The 22407-nt window shown below is 47.6% G+C and overlaps 2 protein-coding genes across 5 annotated transcripts in view; both read right to left on the bottom strand.

Moving 5' to 3' along the window:
• Positions 1-159: 159 nt before the first annotated feature.
• Positions 160-12642, bottom strand: NXF1 (nuclear RNA export factor 1). The gene is made up of 21 exons (XM_060102956.1): positions 12524-12642; positions 9073-9256; positions 8694-8853; positions 7800-7883; positions 7586-7690; positions 7382-7462; positions 7199-7268; positions 6745-6833; positions 6505-6612; positions 6212-6321; positions 4351-4387; positions 3824-3892; positions 3673-3728; positions 3434-3541; positions 3259-3317; positions 3038-3153; positions 2872-2914; positions 1994-2066; positions 1334-1516; positions 778-838; positions 160-658 (listed from the first exon to the last, which is right to left on the bottom strand). The coding sequence occupies exons 1-21, from the start codon at positions 12549-12551 to the stop codon at positions 620-622; spliced, it is 1863 nt and encodes a 620-aa protein (XP_059958939.1). The 5' UTR covers positions 12552-12642; the 3' UTR covers positions 160-619.
• Positions 12643-14043: 1401 nt separating this feature from the next.
• STX5 (syntaxin 5) overlaps positions 14044-22407 on the bottom strand; it is a 29190-nt gene continuing 20826 nt past the window's right edge. For all 4 annotated transcript variants that reach the window (XM_060102957.1, XM_060102958.1, XM_060102959.1 and 1 more), the window contains one exon: positions 14044-14792. In XM_060102957.1, coding sequence (XP_059958940.1) covers positions 14633-14792 — 160 coding nt within the window. In that variant the 3' untranslated portion in view covers positions 14044-14632. The remainder of the gene's footprint in view (positions 14793-22407) is intronic.

Here is a 22407-nt window from a genome sequence, read left to right as displayed (position 1 = left end):
CGCCCCCTCGGAGTCCATCTGTCAGCCCCAGGGGAGGCGAGGTGAGCCGAGGCACCCCACCCCCACCCCCACCCCCACCCCCGGCCCCGGCCTCGGTCTCGGCCCCGCCCGCGCTTGCGAAGGGCAAGGCTAAAACAACCCAGCACACTCGACACAAAATACAATATCACTCTTTATCTTAAAAAGTAGGGAGGGGGCTGGGCTTCCCTGGTGGCGCAGTGGTTGAGTCCGTCTGTCGATGGAGAGGACACGGGTTCGTGCCCCAGTCCGGGAGGATCCCACATGCTCAGCGGCTGGGCCCGTGAGCCATGGCCGCTGAGCCTGCGTGTCCGGAGCCTCTGCTCGGCAACGCGAGAGGCCACAACCACGTAACGCAAAAAAAAAAAAAAAAAAAAGTAGGGAGGATCCTGGCGATAAGTACACAAAGCACCTAAGTCTTTCGGGTAGTTTAGTGTCAATTCTACAATAAGCTTTGGCTTCCTGGAACTGGGGAGGCTCAATCTTCCCGGAAGTCTTCCAGAAGGCAGGTAAGGAGAGGAGACATCAGTACATACAAGGGCTATTCACAGCGATCTTCTGGGGCACAGGGATCTTCTGGGGCATGGGGCATGACTGTGGATCACTTCATGAACGCCACTTCTGGGATCTCGCCTTTGGCCTTAGAAAAAAATAAAAGGTCAGTAGAGCCAGGTGGCCCATGCCCGTGTCCCAAGCCTACTTGACCCTCTTTCTTGAAGGCCTGGAAATCTCTTTTAGCCACCTATTCCCAAATCTTACCTTGAGATGAGTGAAGGCCTGGGCAGATGTGGTGTAGTCCCAGTTGTTGTCCTGAAGGCACCTGGAGTAGGACAAGAACAGGCACCTCCATTAGAACCAAAACGCAGTCACCCTGATCACTAAATGCCACTTCAACATCCATTCTATGGAAACACTCACCAACAATTACATACATTCTTTCACTCTTTATACAAATGAAAACTTGGTAAAAATCCATCTATCAATGGTCTTTTGAATACAAAGAAATATTAAATAGCTATCTATTTCTATTAAATAGCTAACAGAAATGAGACTAAGGTGAGTTTTATACTAATAGGGAAAGATGTTCATGGGATAAGTAAAGTAAGTTGCAGAACAGTATAAAAGAGGGACTTCATTTTGACTTTAAATGTTATGCTAATGTATGCATAGAGAAAATTTTTTTACGGACCATCTTTTTTTTTTTTTTCTTTAAGTAATAAAAAAAGTTCTGGCTTTAAAAATTTTAGGGGCACTCGTGATTCACCACCAGCCCTGCCCCATTTTACCCTTATTCCTACACATGCCATGTACTCACCTCTGGGACCACTCAAGGTTCATGCCAGACTGGGTAGAGAATGCCTGCACCATTTCCTGCTGCTCTGGGGAGAGGGTGGGCACTGGGCTGGAAGAAGGTGTGGGTGCAGGCATGGCAAAGGCTCTTTGGATCTCATCAGGACTGGCATTCCGCACAAACAGCTCATCATTTACGATGCATAACCTTGGGGACAAAAAGCACCTGAGACAGCTGGACAGACAGACAGATAACCTCATCCTCCCAACATCATTCCTATTCTCACTTGACACTCAGATCCTTTCAATGCTCACGAGGTCCCTTTATCATTTCCTCCCTCTCCCGGGGACTCCATGTATGGGATTATCTACCAAACACACTAGAATTATACATTCTCCCCCAACCCTCATTTATCTTCACAACACACTTAGGAAGTGAATATTGTTAAACCACTTTTCAAATGAGGAAACTTGCCCTTAGCTAGAAGTGATGGAGCCAGGATGAAAACGCCAGACAGCTGGACCCCAGAGCCAAGCTCATCACCACTATGTGACCCTCCTCTGATCACCCCCTGCATTTCTGAATGTCTGAAGATACCCAGAGGACCGACTCCACCCTCCCCAATTTTCACAGTGGTGGCCATGGATTGGGACTGGGACCCCATATGGTAAGTCAAACACTCACCCTGAACTGCTGCCAGGAACAGCGACGAACGTCCGGGTAAAGGCTCGCAAAGAGTCCCGAGATTTTCCATCCACTGCAATGATAACAATGGTGACAACCTGTCAGAGTCACTCATGTTTATTTATTGATTTATTTATTTTTATTTTATTTTTATTTTTATTTTTATTTATTTATTTTTGCTGTGTTGGGTCTTCGTTTCTGTGCGAGGGCTTTCTCTAGTTGTGGCAAGCGGGGGCCACTCTTCATCGCGGTGCGCGGGCCTCTCACCATCGTGGCCTCTCTTGTTGCGGAGCACAGGCCAGCGTCACTCATGTTTTATGTTTTCAAACAGCTTCTCAAAAATCATGGTCTTAATTGATACAAAGAACCCTAAGTGGGCCAGACAGGGATGATTATGTGTGCACAGGGGAGCACAGCGGGGAGGAGGACCAGAGGTCAGGGAGGACGGTAATAACAACAACACTGCTATCCCACTAGTAGAGTGTGTGTGTGCCAGGCCCTGTGTCAAGCATTTTATACATCACTTCATTTACTCCCCACAACACTGTGAGATGGCTATTACTAACCCCCTTCCTTTCACAAATAAAGACTCAGGCTCAGAAGTAATGTAAATTGCCCACAGACACAGAGGACCAAAGCTGGGATGGAAGCTCAGACCTGCTTGACTCCAAAGTCTGTGTCCTTCTAATCCTCAGGCTTTTCCCATATCCCAGACAGGAAAAGACAGGTGGAGAGGGTAGGCTTGGGGGGCAGAATGACAGAAGGAGGTCAGGGAAGAAGAGAGAAGAGAAGGTAGCTGGGAAGCTAAGAGTGCTGAGAATGACTAGCTGGGAAAAGGACCACTCTGCAAACTTGGGACTCCAGAGATCCCCACCCACCTTCTTTGAAGACTCCATTGACAGAAAAACACAGCAACGTGCTCTGAAAGAGAAGCAGCAGCATCAGGTACCACGTAGGCTCCCAGCCAGAGCCTGAGCCCTCCCCGCCTCTTAACTGCCCCTTCCCCAATTCCACACTTCTGCCAAGGAAGACATAGGTGCTTACTGTCTGGGCGCTTATGTCTACCACGAAGGAACTGACGTCATGCTGAGTTTTGGGCAACTCATTGAGGAAGGCCACGACGTTGAGACGTGTGTGCTTCAGCAGCCGGAACCGCAGGGCTGTGGGAGGGGGCGAAGCCAAGGTGAGCAGCTGCCACACTCAGCCCAGACTGATTCCTTCCCATCCCCTTCTCCCAACCTGTTCTGCTCACATCACACACTTACTAGGGTCTTTAAGCTTCTTCACATTCCTACTATCCTTGAAGTACTCAGCTAAGTTGCTTCTGGGGGGAACAGGAGAAAAAGGAGGCAGTGGTCAGAGCGGTGTGGATGCGCACGTGCTGGCCTGTATATGCCGAGGAACTCTGGTCCTGGGCAGGTTCTGGGATGTGACACTCACCGGGCAGGGTTCTGGGGGGTGAAAGGAATACTCAGGGAGCAGCAGGCCCCATCGTGGTAGGCATCCAGGAGCCGCTGCCGGTCTCCGGAGTCATATATCGCATAGTACCTACGAGGAAAACAAAAGGGAAAGCCTGAGCTCCACAATCTGGGGCCGCACAGGGACCGACAGCTCCCGAGAGCGAGCTGTGCTGGGGCTAGCCCGCCGCTCCCCAGCCTGAGGCGACCTGAGATACTCACTGCTGCAAGAAGTGCAGGACCAGATTCTTCAGGGTCTCTGTTCCAAAGTAGCTTCCCTGGAATCAAACAGATATTAGGACCATGTAACCAGGACACTCCTCCCAACGTGAGCACTAACTCTGTGCCCCCAACCGCGCCCCCCTCCACTCACCTTGCAGGGAGGTAACACTGTGGGGGCTTCAACGTCAAAGGAAATCGGTGGGGGTAACTCATGGCCGTCCTGCAGAAAGGAAGTGACAGCCGACAATATAAACCAGACAGAAAAGGCTGGATGAGCACTCAGATGGGAGAACTAAGAGTGAGGGGTCACAGGTCAAGTGTAAAAGAGAAATGGCAAGGGTCCATGAATCCTGATAGATGCAACTTTTGTCTACAGGTGTTTTTCTGGGAAGAATGATTATATTTTCAGCGACTGTGAAGCTGGGGAGATCCCAGCTGGGAGAAGGATGTCACATCTCATTGTTCTACCAGCCCTTCAACCCTCCCTCAAAGGTCCTCAATAAAATGGCTCGATTCCCCCCACCCCACCAGGGAAAAAAAAAAGGATTAGAGACTTTGTCAGATTCTCAAAGGGCTCCATGTCCCCAAATCAGTGATCATACAAACATGTTAGGCGAGACTTTGAGGGTCCGAGATGCTATGCTTCTCAGAAGGGAATGAAAAAAGTTAGGTACTTACCAGGCGTAATAACTTGGGAAATCGCTCTCGAACGGCGCTGTCAAGAATAGGACAGAAGTGAGTGATGCTTCAGAGCTGCCGTGCCTCCTAGGCTGCTCTAGGGGCAAATACACCAATGCCCGAGGGACAGCCCATCCCATCCTCCTTGTCCTCACTCTTTCCCAGCCTCTGAGCTCCAGGAAAAACGGCCCCAACTCCCCATCTCTCCTGAGGCACCCAGAAATGACTGCCTCGGAGGACGACTCTCTCCTCTCTGCCTGACTTTTGAGCGTGCCACAGGAGCAGCACTCCCAGCCCAGGCTTTAAGCCAGGACCTCCTTTCCCTCCCTGTCCCCCTTACCTTCCACCTACTCACCTGTGCAGCCCCCGGGAGGAGGGAATGGGGTGGGAGCCCAGGGGCTCCGCTGCCTCAACAGGTATCCGTCACTTCTGCCAGGTCTGGCCGTGGCCAAGACCAGAAAACACCACAGAAATGGCACTCGATGTTGGGGCAGGGAGATGAGCAAGGCAGGGCTCAGGAGGAGATGAGGCCAAGGAAGAAGAGAGGGGACGAAAAGGAGAAGAGAGAGAAAAGGTAGGAGAGGAAGGAGCAAAGGAGAGATGGGGGAGGTACTGGAGAGGAGAGAGAAAAAGGAAAGAGAAAGCAAAGAAAAAGCAAAAGCACTACACGGCAAAGAGTCATTTAGAAAGAAGAGGGAGAACAAAGGGAAGAAGGCACCTGACACAGCCCTTTCTTTCAGCTCCCTCTTCCCTGTGATCCAAGGAGGAAGTGGGAGACAAATTCTCGCTGTGGCGAGAGGGCAGCTGCTGTCGGCCAGGTCTCTGTCTGCTACCTGGGTTCCCATCTGAGCTGGGCGTGGGAAGTGAAGCAGCCATGGGGGCAGGAGACCTCCCTCAGAAGGGGTGAGGGCTCAGGCCCCTGCAAAGTTGGGGGGGTGAGGGTCTGTGCCCCACCTCTGTTGGCCCCCAAGTTCTCTCCTGATGGCCCCTCTGCGACTGTGCCTGTCTTAGGTTGTTCCTTCCCTGAGGAATCTTACCCGTCTCTGGCTAACCAGCCATCCTCCGGGGCCAAGCAGGGTGATGTGAGGTGAGCGAGGGGCAGCGCCCCCAGAGAGGGTCGGTTCTCTGTCTCCTTGGTAGCCTATGCCCCCGTGGCCTCCACGCCCAGCACCTGCCTTGGGATTCCCTCGCCTACTGGCGGGGCCCCGGCTCTGGTCACATGTCTTAGGGAACCCAGGTGTCTCCTCCAGGGAGGGCCCAGCTTACAGCATTGGGCGAGAGAGACCGATGGCATGGCACCAGCCACCAGGAGGCCTCAACCTCAGCGTGGGCAGGAAAGCCCAGGCAACAGCTTTGGGCAAGGAGATTGTGAGAAGAGAGCCCCTCTTGGCAACAGGGCAAGAGGGGCCGTTGCAGGACAGAGGAAGGAAGAACTTCCATCAGCAGGAAGTCCCAGGGAGGGAGGGCTTTCTCTGCCCAGGGTTACCAGGCTCTTGGCTCAAAGCAACTCCATGTATGGGGCATAATATACAAGATGTCCCCTAGTCATGGTAAAAAAGGGAGATGCTCTTCTTGAAACAAAAGGGTGGGGGGAGTGTAGAAAAGGCTGTGTTCAGCAAAGGAGGAGAAAGGCCATAGAACCAGCAAACAGGCAGACAGGTGAGAAGAAAGGAAAGGAGGCCTCGGGCAAAGCTGGGTGTCACGGACAGACAAAAGGGAGGAGCACATGATCCTCCCCAAGGACAGGTGGTTCCAGCTCAGGGCTGCACATCTCCTGCAGACGGGCACTGGTCAGGGTGCATCAGCTCAGCCTCCTAGGGGGTGAAGGTCCCCAGGAGGAGAGACAGAGGTTAAAACTGACCTGATGTAGGTGGACTGGTCTCGAAAATTATCACACAGGGTGTTTCCGATAAGCCACAGCTCTTCTAGCTTCAGCCCTTTTATCTTCTCCAAATCCCGCTCAGATTTTAGCTGCAAAGGATGGGGAGAAAAGGCAGGAAAGACATGCTGGTAAAGGGAGCCAGCTAGATTCCTCCCACCCCCAAGTCCCACCTCATCCCTTAAATGCCCTCCCTCACCTCTTGCTGCCACCAGGCAACCTCTCTCCACCCTCTGCCCACCCCATCCAAAACACAAACAGGCTCTCAATCTCACCTCATTTTCAGAAAGATTGAGGATCTTTAGATTGGGTGCTTTCTGCACAATGCTGGACAAGTCATCCAGCCTGTACAGCTTGTTATTGCTCAAGTTTAAGGACAACAGCTGTGGGGAGAGAATAATTTAGAGGAAGCACGAGCAGCAAGGGAATTTGAAACAAACCTGCCTCCCAACCCCATCCTATCTATCTATCTATCCCACCCTGTTTCCTCCCACCTAGTGGGACAAAGGCCTCACCTCAGGGATGTTCTCTTCAATGATTCGTAGGGTGGCTGACATACAGCTTCTACGATTCAGGACAACATCAATGTTCTGGGCCACCAAATCTTCAGGAAGGAAAGGGAAGTCTGAGAGGGCTTGCCCAGGCCAGCGTTCCCACCAAACCAGCCTCAAACATTCCATGCCTGACAGATCCCCCTCTGCCGCCACCCATCTAAAAATTACTGCTATCGGGCTTCCCTGGTGGCGCAGCGGTTGGGAGTCCGCCTGCCGATGCAGGGGACGCGGGTTCATGCCCCGGTCCGGGAAGATCCCACATGCCGCGGAGCGGCTGGGCCCGTGAGCCATGGCCGCTAAGCCTGCGCGTGCGGAGCCTGTGCTCCGCAACGGGAGAGGCCACAACAGTGAGAGGCCCATGTACCGCAAAAAAAAAAAAAAAAAGAAAAAAAAAAATTACTGCTATCAACTGTACCTGGGTCTGAACGGAGGCCCTTGAGGTCAAGTGCTTGTTGGGAGCCATCGTATCGTTTGCTCATGATCAGCTACAGAGGAATACAAAGGATTCAGCGGTCACTGGAGTTGCGTGTGGGCGTGGGGGGGAGGGTGAGAACCGGCAGGACTCGGGTGGAAGCCCCATCCCTTGAGGCTGCCTCACCTTTAGCTGCTCTACTTGTTCTGGCTTCAGTTCGTTCTGCACAGTGTGGGGTGGAGGAGAGGAGTTGATGATGATGGATATCTGCGGGGGAGATACGCAGGGGCACGGTGAACTCCAGGGAGGCCTAAGCCCCAGGACCAAGACCCAGTCCATGCCCTGAGCACCAATCCCCACCCCTAACCAAGGCAGGCCCTTCACACACACCCTGCGGTTCTCCCGATCCAAAATCTTGTAGTTGACAGCCTTCAACGCAGAGGCAGTACTGGCGTCCTCAACAAAAAACTGGGCCCGTGTGTTTTCATAGTGAAACTGCAAGAGGAGAGAACAGCACTGGACCTGAGAGCCCAGAGCACCCCCGTGTAGCTGGTACCTCCACCTGCTCCCTGGTCCCCAGCCACACACTTGGGCCTTGTCGTACCTCAATGGGAGAGAAAGGGATGCTGCACTTGCTCTGAATCATGCTCAGGAGCCACGACTTGTCATATTTCCTGCCATAAGGAATCTAGATGAGAGAAAGAGAAGAGAAGGGAACAAGATATAACTAATACTGAACAGCAGACCCACTCTAGTCCTCCTTTCGTATCATCTGCCAAGCTCTAAAAGACTTTCTGAAGAAACAGTCAATTAAAGGTTTTCTGGGGGGACTTCCCTGGCGGTCCAGTGGTTAAGACTCCTCGCTCCCAATGCTGGGGGGCCCAGGTTCGATCCCTGGTCAGGGAACTAGATCCAGCATGCCACATCTAAGACCCGGTGCAGCCAAATAAATATTAAAAAAAAAGTTTTCTGGGAACTCCCTGGTGGTCCGGGTTCGATCCCTGGTGGAGGAACTAAGAAGATCCCACAAGCTGCGCGGTGTGGCCAGAAAAAAGGGTTTCTACTCAAGCCAAACACGAACTCCTTAACCTCCTTTCTGTCCATTTATGCTTATTATTCCTCAAAAGATTCAAATTGTTTGACTCTAAAAGTTCCAAGACATCATTTATAACCTGCCTGCCCCTGAGAGGACTCAAGGGACCCCCAGCTCCACACTCAGCTTGAGTCAGATGGAGACACGTGGAGGGGTTATTCCACCTCCCAACCGCAGTTACCACATTTCCCTTTAGATGGCCTCCCCATCCTACCTGTCCCCTTCTCCTTTTCTGAACTTGCTCTTAGGTGTTCTAAGATATTGATTCTTAGGAGAAAGAATGGTTACCTGATTGTGGAGTTAACAGCTGAGAACACTGATTTTTTAATGTGAAAAGTAAACACCTTAGCTCTGAACCCAGCCCCCTACAGCTCCCCTGCACCATGTACTTTCCAAGATACTCACTGTAATCTTAAACCAGCTCTTTGAGGTCCCGTCCTGGCTGGTGCCAGCCCCTCCGCTCTCTGGAGGAGCCCGATCTCTCCGCAGAGGCACAGTAACATGAATTCGAGACCGCTCGTGCCAGTTATCACCCCGACGGCTGGGTCGTGCAGCATAGGGGGCGCTGTGGGGAGGGAGAGAATAAAACACTCACAAAGGTTAGGAATGTCTTCTCAAAGACTTCCCTGCACTGTTACCAGGACCACAACTAAGACTGCTCAACCATTAAGCAGGTCCTGGCATTTCTCTCTCTTCCAGGTGGGAAGAGAAATGACACGGACAGTAAGAGGGCTACATAGATGAGGGGGTCGATAAATTCAAACCAGATCAACTGGTTACTTACTATCGTACTCGGGGAACATCCTGGGCATCGCTCATTGCCACATCTCTGTCATCTTCCTCAAGGCGGGAAGACCGAACCACAGAACCTCCTCTTCCAGACCTCCGGTTCCCCTCACCATACTTCCACCGGAAAGGGCCCCGGCCTTTCTTTCTTCTTTGAGGGAAACTAACTCGATCATCGTGCTCTGGGGTTGGGAACAGAACATAAATGAGAAAATACATCACTGGTTCAGCTACCTTGCTTGGCAACCACAGCATCCGGCACCTGGCACTATCAGATGAGATACACAATCACTACAGAGACCACCTCCGTGCAAACTCTTCTGCCTGTCCAGGGAAAGAACCCTCTCCGTGGGATGGCATCATCAGGGGAAAAGGATTGGAAAACTGTGCAAAGTCTTTAGAAGAATGAAGCAGAAACTGGAACTATAGAAAGAAGCAGCAGAATGTGGAAGTGCGAGTGTCCCAAGTTTAACTGGATACAACTCACAGCCCCTGAAAGTCACCTGAAGTCTGCTTTTCTCAGCCTCCCAAATCTACTTAATCCCACTCAAAATTTTTTTTAACTTTTAATTTTATATTGGAGTATAGTTGATTAACAGTGTTGTGTTAGTTTCAGGTGTACAACAAAGTAATTCAGTTATACATATAAATGTTATCTATTCCTTTTCAAATTCTTTTCCCAATTAGGTTGTTAGAGAATACTGAGCAGAGTTCCCTGTGCTATACAGTAGGTCCTTGTTGGTTATCCATTTTAAACAGAGCAGTGTGCACACATCAATCCCAAGCTCCCTAACTATCTCTGCCCCCCCACCCTTCCCCCCTAGTAACCATAAGTTCATTCCCTAAGTCTACACTCACTGAAAATTTGATCAGTGACTTCTCACATCTTGGAAAGCCAATCACAATAATTACATCAGCTCTCAGTAAACAATACTTCCTTTGCCTGTATAGCACAGACATCAGTTACAAATATGACCAATTTAAGGGCTTCTTTTAAGTCTTGCTCTCTCTTCAAAAAACTAAAAATAGAGCTACCATATGATCCAGCAATTCCACTCCTGGTTATATATCTGGAAAAAACAAAAAATACTAACTCAAAAAGATACATGCATAAATTAGGAGGTTGGGATTAACATATACACACTACTATATATAAAACAGATAATCAACAAGGACCTACCATATAGCACAGGAAACTCTACTCAAAACTCTGTAATAACCTATATGGGAAAAGAATCTGAAAAATAGATATATGTATAACTAAATCACTTTGCTGTACACCTGAAACTAACACAACATTGTAAATCAACTATATGCTAATGTAAAATAAAAATTAAAAAAAAAGTAAAACATCAAAACTAAGAAAAAGGGAAGAATACATATAAGCTTCACTTGTTTTTTTTAATCTTTTAATTTTTATTGGAGTTTAATTGCTTTATAATGCTATGTTAGTTTCTACTGTACAGCAAAGTGAATCGGCTATATGTGTACATATATCCCCTCTTTTTTTGCATTTCCTTCCCATTTAGGTAACCACAGAGCACTGAGTAGAGTTCCCTGTGTTATATACCATATGAGCTTCACTTGTGTTCAGGGGGGGAAAATAAAGATACATGCATCCCAAAGTTCATAGCAGCACTATTTACAGTGGCCAAGATATGGAAGCAACCCAAGTGTCCATCTAATGGATAAACAAGATGGGGTATATATACACACAACAGAATACTACTCAGTCATAAAAAAGAAAGAAATCTTGCCACTGCAACACCATATATGGACTTGGAGAGTATTATGCTTAGTGAAATAAGTCAGACAGAAAAAGACAATTATTGTATGATAGCACCTACATGTGGAATCTAAAAATAAAACAAATATATTCAGCAAAACAGAAACAGTCTCACAGATACAGATAACAAACTAGTGGTTACCACTGGGGAGATGGGAGTGGGGAGGGGCAAGATAGGTTATGGGATTAAGAGATACAAACTACTAAATATACAATGGATAAGCAACAAGGATATATTGTACAGCATGGGCAGTGACAGCCATTACTTTGTAATAACTTTTAATGGAATCGAATTTATCAAATACTGAATCACTATGTCATACACCTGAAACTAACATAATATTGTAAATCAACCTTACTAAAAAAAACTAAATAAATAAAATTCTTGTTCTTAAACTGCCACTCTGAAGTGAATGTGGAAGTGTGAGTGACCCAAGTGTAACTGGACACAACTCAGACTCCCTGAAAGTCACCTGAAATCAGCTGTCAGCCCACCCAAATCTACTTAATCCCAAGGTGACCTCTCTCACATCTTGGAAAACCAATCACAATGATTACATTAGCTTTCAGTAAACAATACCTCTTTTGCCTATACAGTACAAACATCAGTTACAAATATGACCAATTTAAGAGCTTCTTTTGAAAGTCTTATTCTCAAACTGCCACTCTGAAGTTTAGGGAGTGGGCTCTTTGTTTCCTTGGTCAGAAATGACTCTTAACTCAGGAGACAACCCCTAAATTCAGGTTCTAGTGGCAGCTAGGGTGTTTCACCAAGGGCCCTCAAATGTTCTCCAGGAATATGATCCTCTGAATCCTGGTGGGTAGGAATGGCTTCTTAAAAAAGACGAATGATTCCCCCAAAAGGTCTGTCTAATGCGTAATACTCTGCAAACAATGAACCTCAAGAAATGACCCTAGGGAAAAAATAATGAATAGAAAGCGCAGCTAACGTTCATTGAGGGCGTTCTCCAATGCCAGGCACCATGCTCCAGGCACTTGCCACGAACAATCTCGTTTTAACGCACACACGGAGACAAACTCAGGAGATAGGTACTGTTTCTATCCTCATTAAAGGGGTGGAAAATCAGGCCTGAGTGTATAACTCACTCAAGATTGGCATAGCCAACTCAGGATTGAAACCTCGGCTGTCGTGTGCTCTTAACCACTACTCTGGACTAAAACCCAATGTAGTGTTCGGACTAGAACATCGAGTTAGTGTGTAGGTCTAAAATATTAAGCCAAAGCCGCGGCGGGGCGGTGGGGGGGGGGCGGGCAAGACCGACTGGACGCGCGGTAGAAAATAGGGCACCGGCAGCCCAAGAGCAGGGCACCGACTCACATTAAAGAGTCTGGCAGCCAAATTGAACTGACAGGTATCAACCACCCACAAAGTTCAAAGGAATCTCGTCACCCCGCTGCCGAGCCACCGGCTTCGAGCCGCAGGTGCTCGCAACGCCAGGATTCCGGAGTTAACAAGCCGGGCACCCACCCTCAAGTTCAGCCAGGCCCCCGGGCTGCCTCGCCCCGGACCCGCGCCGCGCATCGCCGCTCCCCGCGGACGCCGGGCCCCCCGCGGCCTCATGCCCCGGCGCTGCGGCCTAGGCCGGTGCTGCCCAGCTGAGCCCAGACCGTCCCGCTCCCCAACCCAAGGGCCGGCACTGACCGTTGTACGACTTCCCCTCGTCCGCCATAGCACAACGAGAAAGGGAGGGCTCCGTCGCGGGCCGCAACCCAGCCCAACGTCCGAAAGCCCAGGCGCTCCTGGCCGAACTGCTCCTGTGCCGGGTGCCACCGTATTTATAGGGCGAGCACGTCACAGAGCGCCGACGTCGTACAATCATAGGCGGAGCTGCTGGGACATGCGCACACGTAACCGACGAGCAGACGCGCCGGGGGCGGGACTTGGCGCTGCACGCCCCGCCCAGGACCTGAGCTCGCGAAGCCGAGTTACCGCGAGTTCGCCCCGCCCCCTACTTTCATCCGTCCGCCGCTGGGCGTTACAGCCCAGGATTCCAAGAGGAACAGGGAAGAGGAGCCACAAGAAGGGCTGCCGAGGAATGGGAGACCAAGGGCCTTGGAGTGGGAGTGACCCAGCCAGGGCTTAAGTCTCAGCTCAGCCCAGCCCTTTGCCATCTGCATATCTATGCCTCGCTTTCCTCGCCTATAAAAAGAAATAGAAAACTAGAAGGTAAGCTCCAGGAGAGCAGGGACTTGACTAATTCATGGCTTTTTTCTCCAGCACCTGGCTCAGTACCATACCTAGCACGTAGCGGGAACTCAACAAATATTTATGAAATAAGCTTCCTATCTATGTGTTCCCCCAAGAAGAGTTGCAGAGTCAAATGAGAAAAACTGCATTTGTCAGGCTTTGGTCGTCTTCACAGCCCACCCCACCCACCACCGATGTGCTGTGCTAAACCCACATCGTGGGTCAACTGGGCAGTGAAGGTGCAAGCAAGACCACCCCCTGAACACAGGCCAAGGGGAGAGGAAATATTAAAACACCAGGCCTAGGAAAGACCTGGGCTCTCCTAGACAAATCCCCCCCAAAGTGCTATGGCCAGCCCAGTGTATGGTGATTGTCCTCGCTATAGCTTGAGCTTCCTTTGGGCGTGTGAAATGGGGGAACTCCAGTGACCTCATCAGCATGATGTGGTCGTGGGTGCTGCTCAGGACTGACAAGCATATTGACCTCCCTGGAGGGTAGGTGTTCCAGGCAGGTCTCTACTTCATTCTCGTGTGACTAGCTTGGATTTGGTGAGGGGCTTCGAGGGGACCACGAGCCTCAGCTGGAGCTGCGAACAAACACTTCTCTTCACCTTTCACTCCTGGCAGCAGGCAGAACTCCTGCTTCATCCAGCCCAAGGAAAACGTGGGGCCAGCTGGTTGGAGGATCCAGATGAAACAGGTCCAAATACTTCTGGAGACGGTCCTGGAAGTTGCCACCCACCAGAGACCCACTCTGGGATCCTGCTCCCCCCTTTGAAGGGAAGTTTCCATGCTAAGTAAGTGCTGCTGCACTTGGATATCCCCTGCTGGAGACAGCTGTGTGCATGGAGCCCAAAGCCTGGCCCCTTGGGGCCATCAGCCCAACCCTTGCAGTTATAATATTGGGCAGTGGGCTCACTCCACTTGCTGCCTAGGCCTTTTGACGCTCCCACCCAAAAATGACGACATGGCTAGTGAGGCTGACAGTCTTGTTGTAATTGGGAGAAAACAGGCTGCAGCACATTTGGCAGATTGAGAGTCACCTGCAGCCAAAGTTGGGGTTATGCAGGCAGCCGAGGGGCTCAGGGCCCCCTGCCTCAATGGTGAAGAGAGGAAGAAGAGGTCAAATTCTAACCCAGATGGGAAAGTTGGTCCCTGGGCCAGTTTCACTTCCTTTCCTCACTCTCAGGAGGGTGGGGAAGGACATCACCTCCCCTTGCTGCCAAAGTTTCTTTTGCGACAGGCTGGGGAGGGTTTATAAAAAATCTCCTAGTGGAGACAACCTGCGTGATGAGCCCCCCAGTTGGCCTCTGCTCCCTTCCAGCCACTTCACAGCAGAGTCCAAATCCAGAACCGTGTGTTTCATGGGTTGGAGGGTGGTGAGGGGAGGACAGGGTAGCCAGAGGAAAGGAGTGGGGGATTGGGGGCAGTGGCCATTCTTAGCAGTTCGAAGGAAACAGGGCCTTTCTCCCAAGCACCCTGCACAGGCTCAGTGGCAGCTCTGGCCACCTGCCCTCCCAGGAGGATTCCAAACCCCCACGGAGTGCCTCAGAGCGGAGGGGGTTCAGGCAAGGAAGACCACAAAGATGATGAAGAAGACAATGAGGATGAGGAAGATTTTGACCATAAGCCACCGGTTGGAGGTGACCGACTGGAAGTACTTGAGGATCTCCGAGTGGGCGGCCTCAACATCCAGCTGGGCTCCCAGCACGTTCTCGTCAATCCTGGGGATAGGGCCGGGAGGAGGGGAAAGAGAATGACACTGGATTAAAAAGAATGCTGTTGAAGTGTATTTTCTGCATGTTTATATATTTGTATTGATATACAGAAAAAGCTCTGGCAGGGTAATATAAACAAGTCTTGGCTGTGGTTTGAAAATCAACTCTGCAACTTATTAGCTTATGACCCTAAGCCAATCATTTAACCTCAAGTCTCATTTTCCTCAACTGCAAAGGAAGGAAAAATGAGGATAACACAAATCGTAAGTTTGTTGTCAGTCTTAAATGAGTTATATAAAGTGCCCAACCCATACTAAGAGGATCCAAAATGTTAGTTATATTTTTTTGCTCATTGGTATTTATTAATTTTTGTCTACTAAACAGTATTGCATTTGTAATAAGGGGGAAAAGTTCACAGACCATTATGGTAAGGAAACCCTGGTTCTGAGTGAGAAAGGAAGAAAAACTTGATGACGTGGACAGAAAGTCAAGGGATAAGAAAAGCCCTATATTAGGAGAACATGTCTCTCAGGATATAGAGAAGTTCTCAGAAGAATGGCAGTCTCTTGAGACACTGTTGAGTAAAATCAAACATATCCCAGCTAATCTGAATATGCAGTCCTAAAAACCAAATATAAACCCTGGTCTTTGCAAAGGGAGTCGCTGGGAGCAGGCACCTGTGGGAGCTGTGAGGTCATAGAAGTTGGTGGAGCCTGGTAATCAAATAGGTAAGTGAGAGGAAAGGCTGGGCTAGTGGCTGCAAGCCCAAGGTCCTGGTAAGGTGGTCATGAGGACGGCGAGCTAATCTCTGTCCAAATACAGGAGCCTGGATTGTACATGGCTCCCTGTTTATGTCAGGGAGGCTAACTAAAGTATCAGGTTTCCTAGCTTTTGGCTATAACTACATTTTTCAGTGTGGATGCGTTTGTCATCTCATACCCAATTAAGCTCATTCATATTGGCAATTATAATGGCTTTGCTTAACAAAAATGGAAAAACAATGACTGCAATCTGGCATATAAAAGATTTTAAACGGGAGTCTGTGAATGAAATCTAATACAAGGAAAGAAATTACTATTATCCTATAGTAATTTTAAGACAGAAAACTTCTTTAAGGAAGAATGTCAGCTAATAAATATAGAAGGAGTGAGCAAATTAGAAAATTACCATTTTGCAACACACACTCTCACAAACGAATCAGGCAAGGACCATCAGGGGGCTAAGGAACTGGAAATTCACAGGGACTCAAAGCATCACTCCACACATGACTCAGTCTGATGGTCACCACCCTGAACAAGTGGCCAAACTTGGTATCACCAATAAAAGAGATAACCTCATCAAGTGCCTACTGCTATGATCACGTGCATAGCCGGCCAAATGCATGGAACTTAAATTTAATCATAGGGAAAACAGTGGACAAATAAACATGCAGGACCTCGTACAAGACACTGGCCTCTTCAAAAAATAAGTATCACACACACAAAAAAAACAAAAGGCAGGCTAAAGAGACACAACAATTAAATGAAATGTATGAATGTTGCCTGAATCTTGAAGGAAAAAAGCTAAAAACTTTTTTTTTTAGAACAATTGGGGAAATTTGAATATGGACTGAGTACTGGATTGTGTTGGAGAATTGTTCATTTTCTTAGGCTTGATAATGGTATTGTGGCTGCTCAGGGGAATACCTATTTTTGGCAGATGCTTGCTGAAGTATCTGGGGATAAAATGTCATGATGTTTGCACCTACTTTTAAATGATTCAGAAAAAAAAAAGGTGAGAGGAAGCAAATGTGATAAAATGTCAACAGTTGGTGAATCCAGGTGAAAGGAATATAGGTGTTCCTTATGCTATCCTCCCAACTTTTCTATAGTTTGAAAATTTTTAATTTACAAGTTGGAGGGAAAAGGAAAATGACTGAGTGACACTAGATCAGCAGTTTTTCTACCTTAGAAAAAAATAAGAATCACCTATTGAGCAACTCAAAAACGCAGATTCTTCTTCTTTTTCTTTTTTTCTGACAAGCCAAGTGACTTGTGGGATCTTAATTCCCCGACCAGGGATCGAACCTGAGCCCACAGCAGTGAAAGCGTGGAGTCCTAACCACGGGATTGCCAGGGAATTCCCTGGCGGTCCCGTGGTTAAGACTCAGCATTTTCATTGCTGTGAGCTGGGGTTTGATCCCTGGTTGGGGAACTAAGATCCCACATGCCACAAGGAGTGGGCAGAAAAAAAAAAAAAGCAAATTCTTAGGTTTCACATTCAGAGATTCTAGGGTGGGGCCCAGGAAACTACAGACTGAGAACTTTGGACTAAATCAGTGGTTTCTCAAGAGGGTGCTCAAATCCAGATCCACTGGCATTTGCAGGAAGCAAACACAAGAATATCTGGGTCTATTTTAAAAATATCATCCTTTCAAAATTTCAATTTCTTTTTCATATCATTGCCCACAAATTTTCTCTCCTTTGTTATTTCCCTTTTATGTTTCAATCTACTGCCAGATTGCTTCTGAGCCACTCAACTGAAATTGCTGGCACTGATCCAATTAATCCAAGCCCCCCCGATCCAAGTAATGCTTGAGGATCCTTAATTCACACTTCCTTTCTCAGGGGTACCAAGAAATAATGACCCTTTTCTCCCTAAAATCCTCTCCACCTCAGCTTCACATCTCTTTGCTTCTTTCTCTCATCTCCCTAAAACTTCCTCCTCAGTCTCTTGGACAGATTCTTCCCTTCACCACATATGCCTGGAATCCATGGGGAGCTGTCCTGTCCTTATTCTCACTTTACCCCTTGTCCCTGGGTAGTCTCATCTACCTCCATGGTCTCACCAAGAAGCTGCTGACTCCCAGTCCTTATCTCTAGCTTAGCCCTCTCTTCTGAGCATTAAGACCATGCATCTCATGCCTCTCAGCTGTCCCAGAACAAACCTCATTCTCCTCACCCAGCACCCGTCTGCGGCCTCTTGCGTTCTCTCCCTATCCCCAGACCCAGGAGGATTAGCTCACAGGAGCAACGACAAATGTTTGTTAAACCAATGAACAAATGAGTACCAACACCGAAAAATACTTATGACACTTTTTCAAGGAAGACTAGAATGTAAAGTTGTATACATACTATAACTCTAACTTTTTTTAAAAAATAAAAGGCTTTCAGTTTTGTTGGCATGCGGGATTTTAGTTCCCTGTCCAGGGACGGAACCCATGCCCCCTGCAGTGGAAGTGTGGAGTCCTAACCACTGGACCGCCAGGGAATTCCCTAACTCTATTTAAAACACATATGCAGGGGCTTCCCTGGTGGCGCAGTGGTTAAGAATCTACCTGCCAATGCAGGGGACACGGGTTCGAGCCCTGGTCCGGGAAGATCCCACATGCCGCAGAGCAACTAAGCCCATGCGCCACAGCTGCTGAGCCTGTGCTCTAGAGCCTGCGAGCCACAACTACTGAGCCTGTGAGCCACAACTACTGGAGCCTGTGCACCTAGAGCCCGTGTTCCGCAGCAAGAGAAGCCACCGCGATGAGAAGCCTGCACACCACAGCGAAGAGTAGCCCCCACTCGCCACAACTAGAGAAAGCCTGCACGCAGCAACAAAGACCCAACGCAGCCAAAAAAATAAATAGTAATAATAATAATAATAAATAAATTCTTAAAAAAACACATATGCATTGGGGAAAGAACACAAAGCTTTTATTGATACAAATCTGTTTCTTTGAATCTATAATATTCTAATATTCAAAATACACTGTAGGGCTTCCCTGGTGGCACAGTGGTTAAGAACCCGCCTGCCAATACAGGGGACACGAGTTCGAGCCCTGGTCCGGGAAGATCCCACATGCCGCAGAGCAACTAAGCCATGCGCCACAACTACTGAACCTGCGCTCTAGACCCCACAAGCCACAACCACTGAGCCCGCATGCCACAGCTACTGAAGCCCACACATCTACAGCCCGTGCTCCACAACAAGAGAAGCCACCACAATGAGAAGCCCATGAACCACAATGAAGAGTAGCCCCCGCTCGCAGCAACTAGAGCACACACAGCAACAAAGACCCAATGCAACCAAAAAAACAAAAACAAAAACAAAAACATTGTAGCCTGAGGAGCTCCAGTGTTTATGGCCTAACTCAGCAATTCAACTGAATTCCCTAGGTCTCAGCTGAACCAGATAAGAATCAGTCAATTCTCCTGGTTCTAGGATCAAGACTGCTGTCTTCACAGTACCGTTAAATTGCCCAATTAAATATGTGAGGCTGCTTAATGCATTGGTGTTGGGAAATCTGCTTTATACAAATGCAGGTGTTCACGCAGTTTCACTTGATCAACAACCAAGAGTACAAGCGCTCTGCTTGCTCGGTGCTGTGGGGAATAAAGAACATCCAGGCCTGGACATTGCCTGAAGGCATCAGAGCAAGTGGGCGGGAATGTATGAACCTGTGGATTCCTCAAAACTCCCACACCTTGATTCTCCTTGATTCTCTCCACTAATGGCCTTTCTTCTTACCGAACTGAGAACATGGAAGTAGTCTGAAGAATTGGGCAAGGTAAAAAAAACAGGTTCCTGGCCTCACACTTGGAGATTCTGATTCCACAGATGTGAGTGCAGTGGACTGCCAGGAACCTTCATTTTTTTTTTTTTCCAGGAGAAAAAATATTTTTAAATTAGGTATAGCTGATTTAAGATACTATAGTAGGGCTTCCCTGGTGGCGCAGTGGTTGGGAGTCTGCCTGCTAATGCAGGGGACACGGGTTCGAGCCCTGGTCTGGGAGGATCCCACATGCCGCGGAGCGACTAGGCCCGTGAGCCACAACTACTGAGCCTGCGCGTCTGGAGCCTGTGCTCCTGCAACAAGAGAGGCCGCAATAGTGAGAGGCCTGCGCACCGCGATGAAGAGTGGCCCCCACTTGCCACAACTAGAGAAAGCCCTCGCACAGAAATGAAGACCCAACACAGCAAAAATAAATTAATTAATTAATAAATTAATAAACTCCTACCAACAACATCTTCTTAAAAAAAAAAAAAGATACTATAGTAATTTCAAGTATAAAACATGGTGATTCAAAATTTTTATAGATTATACTCCATTTAAAGTTATTATAGGGCTTCCCTGGTGGTGCAGTGGTTGGGAGTCCGCCTGCCAATGCAGGGTACACGAGTTCGTGCCCCGGTCCGGGAGGATCCCGCGTGTTGCGGAGCGGCTGGGCCCGTGAGCCGTGGCCGCTGGGCCTGTGCGTCCGGAGCCTGTGCTCCCCAGTGGGAGAGGCCACGGCGGTGAGAGGCCCGTGGACCGCAAAAAAAAAAAAAAAGTTATTATAAAATGTTGGCTATATCCCCTGTGCTGTAAAATATTTACATTCTTGTAGCTTATTTATTTTATATAAAGTTTTTATCTCTTAAACCCCTCACCCTATCTTGCCCCTCTCCCTTCCCTCTCCCCATCAGTAACCACTAGTTTGTTCCCTATATCTGTGAATTTGTTTCTGTTTTGTTACATTCATTCATTTTTTTCTTTCCATTTTTTTAATTGACATACTGTTGATTTACAATATTGTTTTAGATGTACAACATAGTGATTCACAATTTTTAAAAGTTATACTCCAATTACAGTTATAAAATATTGGCTATATTGTCTGAACTGTACAATATATCCTGGTAGCTTATTTTATACACAGTAGTCTGTACCTCTTAATCCCCCACCCACATGTTGCCCCTCCCCCTTCACTCTCCCCACTGGTAACCAGTAGTTTGTTCTTTATATCTGAGTCTGTCTCTTTTTTGTCATATTCAGTAGTTTGTCTTATTTTTTAGATTCCACATATAAGTGATATTATACAATATTTGTCTTTGACTTATTTCACTAAGCATAATACACTCCAAGCCTATTCACTGTTGCAAGAGTTGCTGCAGATGGCAAGAGTTCATTCTTTTTATGGCTCAGCAGTATTCCATTGTATACATATACGCCATCTTCCTTATCCATTCACCTGTTGATGGACACCTAGGACGTTTCCATATCTTGGCTATTCTACTATTCTAAATAGTGGTGCTGTGAACATTGGGGTGAATGTATCTTTTCAAATTAGTGTTTTCATTTTCTTTGGATATATACCCAGGAGTGAAGTGGAACTGCTGGACCATATGGTCGTTCTAATATTTTTACTTTTTTGAGGAAACTCCATACTGTTTCCCACAGTGGCTGCACCAATTTACATTCCCACCAACAGTGCACAAGGGTTCCCTTTTCTCCATATCCTTACCACCATTTGTTATTTGTGGTCTTTTTGATGATAGCCAGTCTGACAGGTGTGAGATGATATCTTATTGTGGTTTTGACTTGCATGTCTCTAATGATTAACAATGTGGAGCAGCTTTTCATGTGCCTGTTGGCCATCTGTATGTCTTCTTTGGAAAATGTCTATTCAGGTCTTCTGCCTTTTTTTTTTTTTTTTGGCCGTGCTGTTCGGCTTACAGGATCCCAGTTCCCTGACCAGGGATCGAACCTGTGCCTCCTGAATTGCGAGCACAGAGTCTTAACCACTGGACCTCCAGGGAAGTCCCTCTACTCACTTTTTGATCGGGTTGTTTGATTTTTTCATGTTGAGTTGTATGAGCTATTTATACATTTTGTAAATTAACCCATCAGTCATATCATTTGCAAATATCTTCTATTTTGGTAAGCTATCTTTTTGTTTTGTCGATGGTTTCCTTTGCTCTGCAACCTTGATTTGGTCCCATTTGTTTATTTTTGGTTTTGTGTCCTTTGCTTTAGGAGACGGATGCAAGAAATATTGCTATGATTTATGTCAAAGAGTGTTCTGCCTCTGTTTTCTTCTAGGAATTTTATGGTTTCTGGTCTCACATTTAGGGGCTTTAATCCATTTTTACTTTTTTTTTTTTTTTTTTTTTTAATGCACCATGTGGCTTGTGGGATCTTAGTTCCCTGACCCGGGCCCCTGGCAGTGGAAGCGCAGAGTCCTAACCACTGGACCACCAGGGAATTCCCACACTTTGAGTTTACTTTTGTATATGGTGTGAGAAAATGCTCCAAATTCATTCTTTCACATGTAACTGTCTGGTTTTCCCAGCACCACTTACTGAAGAGACTGTCTCTTCCCCATTGCATATTGATGCTTCCTGTGTCATAGATTAATTGACCATAAGTGCGTGGGTTTATTTCTGGGCTTTCTATTCTGTTTCATTGATGTGTCTGTTTCTGTTTCAGTACCATAGTGTTTTGATTACTGTAGCTTTGGTACAGTCTGAAGACAGGGAGCATGACAACTCAAGCTCTGTTCATCTTTCTCAAAATTGTTTTGGATATTGCAAGTCTTTTGTGTCTCCACAAAAGACTAAATGCCATTACTTCACAGGTGAATTATATCAAACATTTAGAGAAGAGCTAACACCCATCCTTCTCAAACTCATCCAAAAAATTGCAGAGGAAGGAACACTCCCAAACTCATTCTATGAGGCCACCATCACCCTGATACCAAAACCAGACAAAGATACTACAAAAAAAGAAAATTACACACCAATATCACTCATGAATATAGATGCAAAAATGCTCAACAAAATACTAGCAAGTAGAATCCAACAACACATTAAAAGGATCATACACCATGATCAA

This window comes from Mesoplodon densirostris, chromosome 7 (assembly GCF_025265405.1).
Source record: "Mesoplodon densirostris isolate mMesDen1 chromosome 7, mMesDen1 primary haplotype, whole genome shotgun sequence".
NCBI lineage: Eukaryota > Metazoa > Chordata > Mammalia > Artiodactyla > Ziphiidae > Mesoplodon > Mesoplodon densirostris.
Note: the sequence above shows the minus strand (reverse complement) of the source record. Positions and strands in the feature narration are given on the sequence as shown.

Bases quoted from the DNA above. Each gene is read 5' to 3' on its own strand.
- NXF1 (XM_060102956.1), bottom strand. From the start codon at position 12,551: ATGGCGGACGAGGGGAAGTCGTACAACG. The intron at 7,269-7,381 runs GTGAGGCAGCCT...ATTCCTCTGTAG, and splicing joins AACAAGTAGAGCAGCTAAAG to CTGATCATGAGCAAACGATA. The intron at 659-777 runs GTAAGATTTGGG...TTTTTTTCTAAG, and splicing joins AGGCCTTCACTCATCTCAAG to GCCAAAGGCGAGATCCCAGA.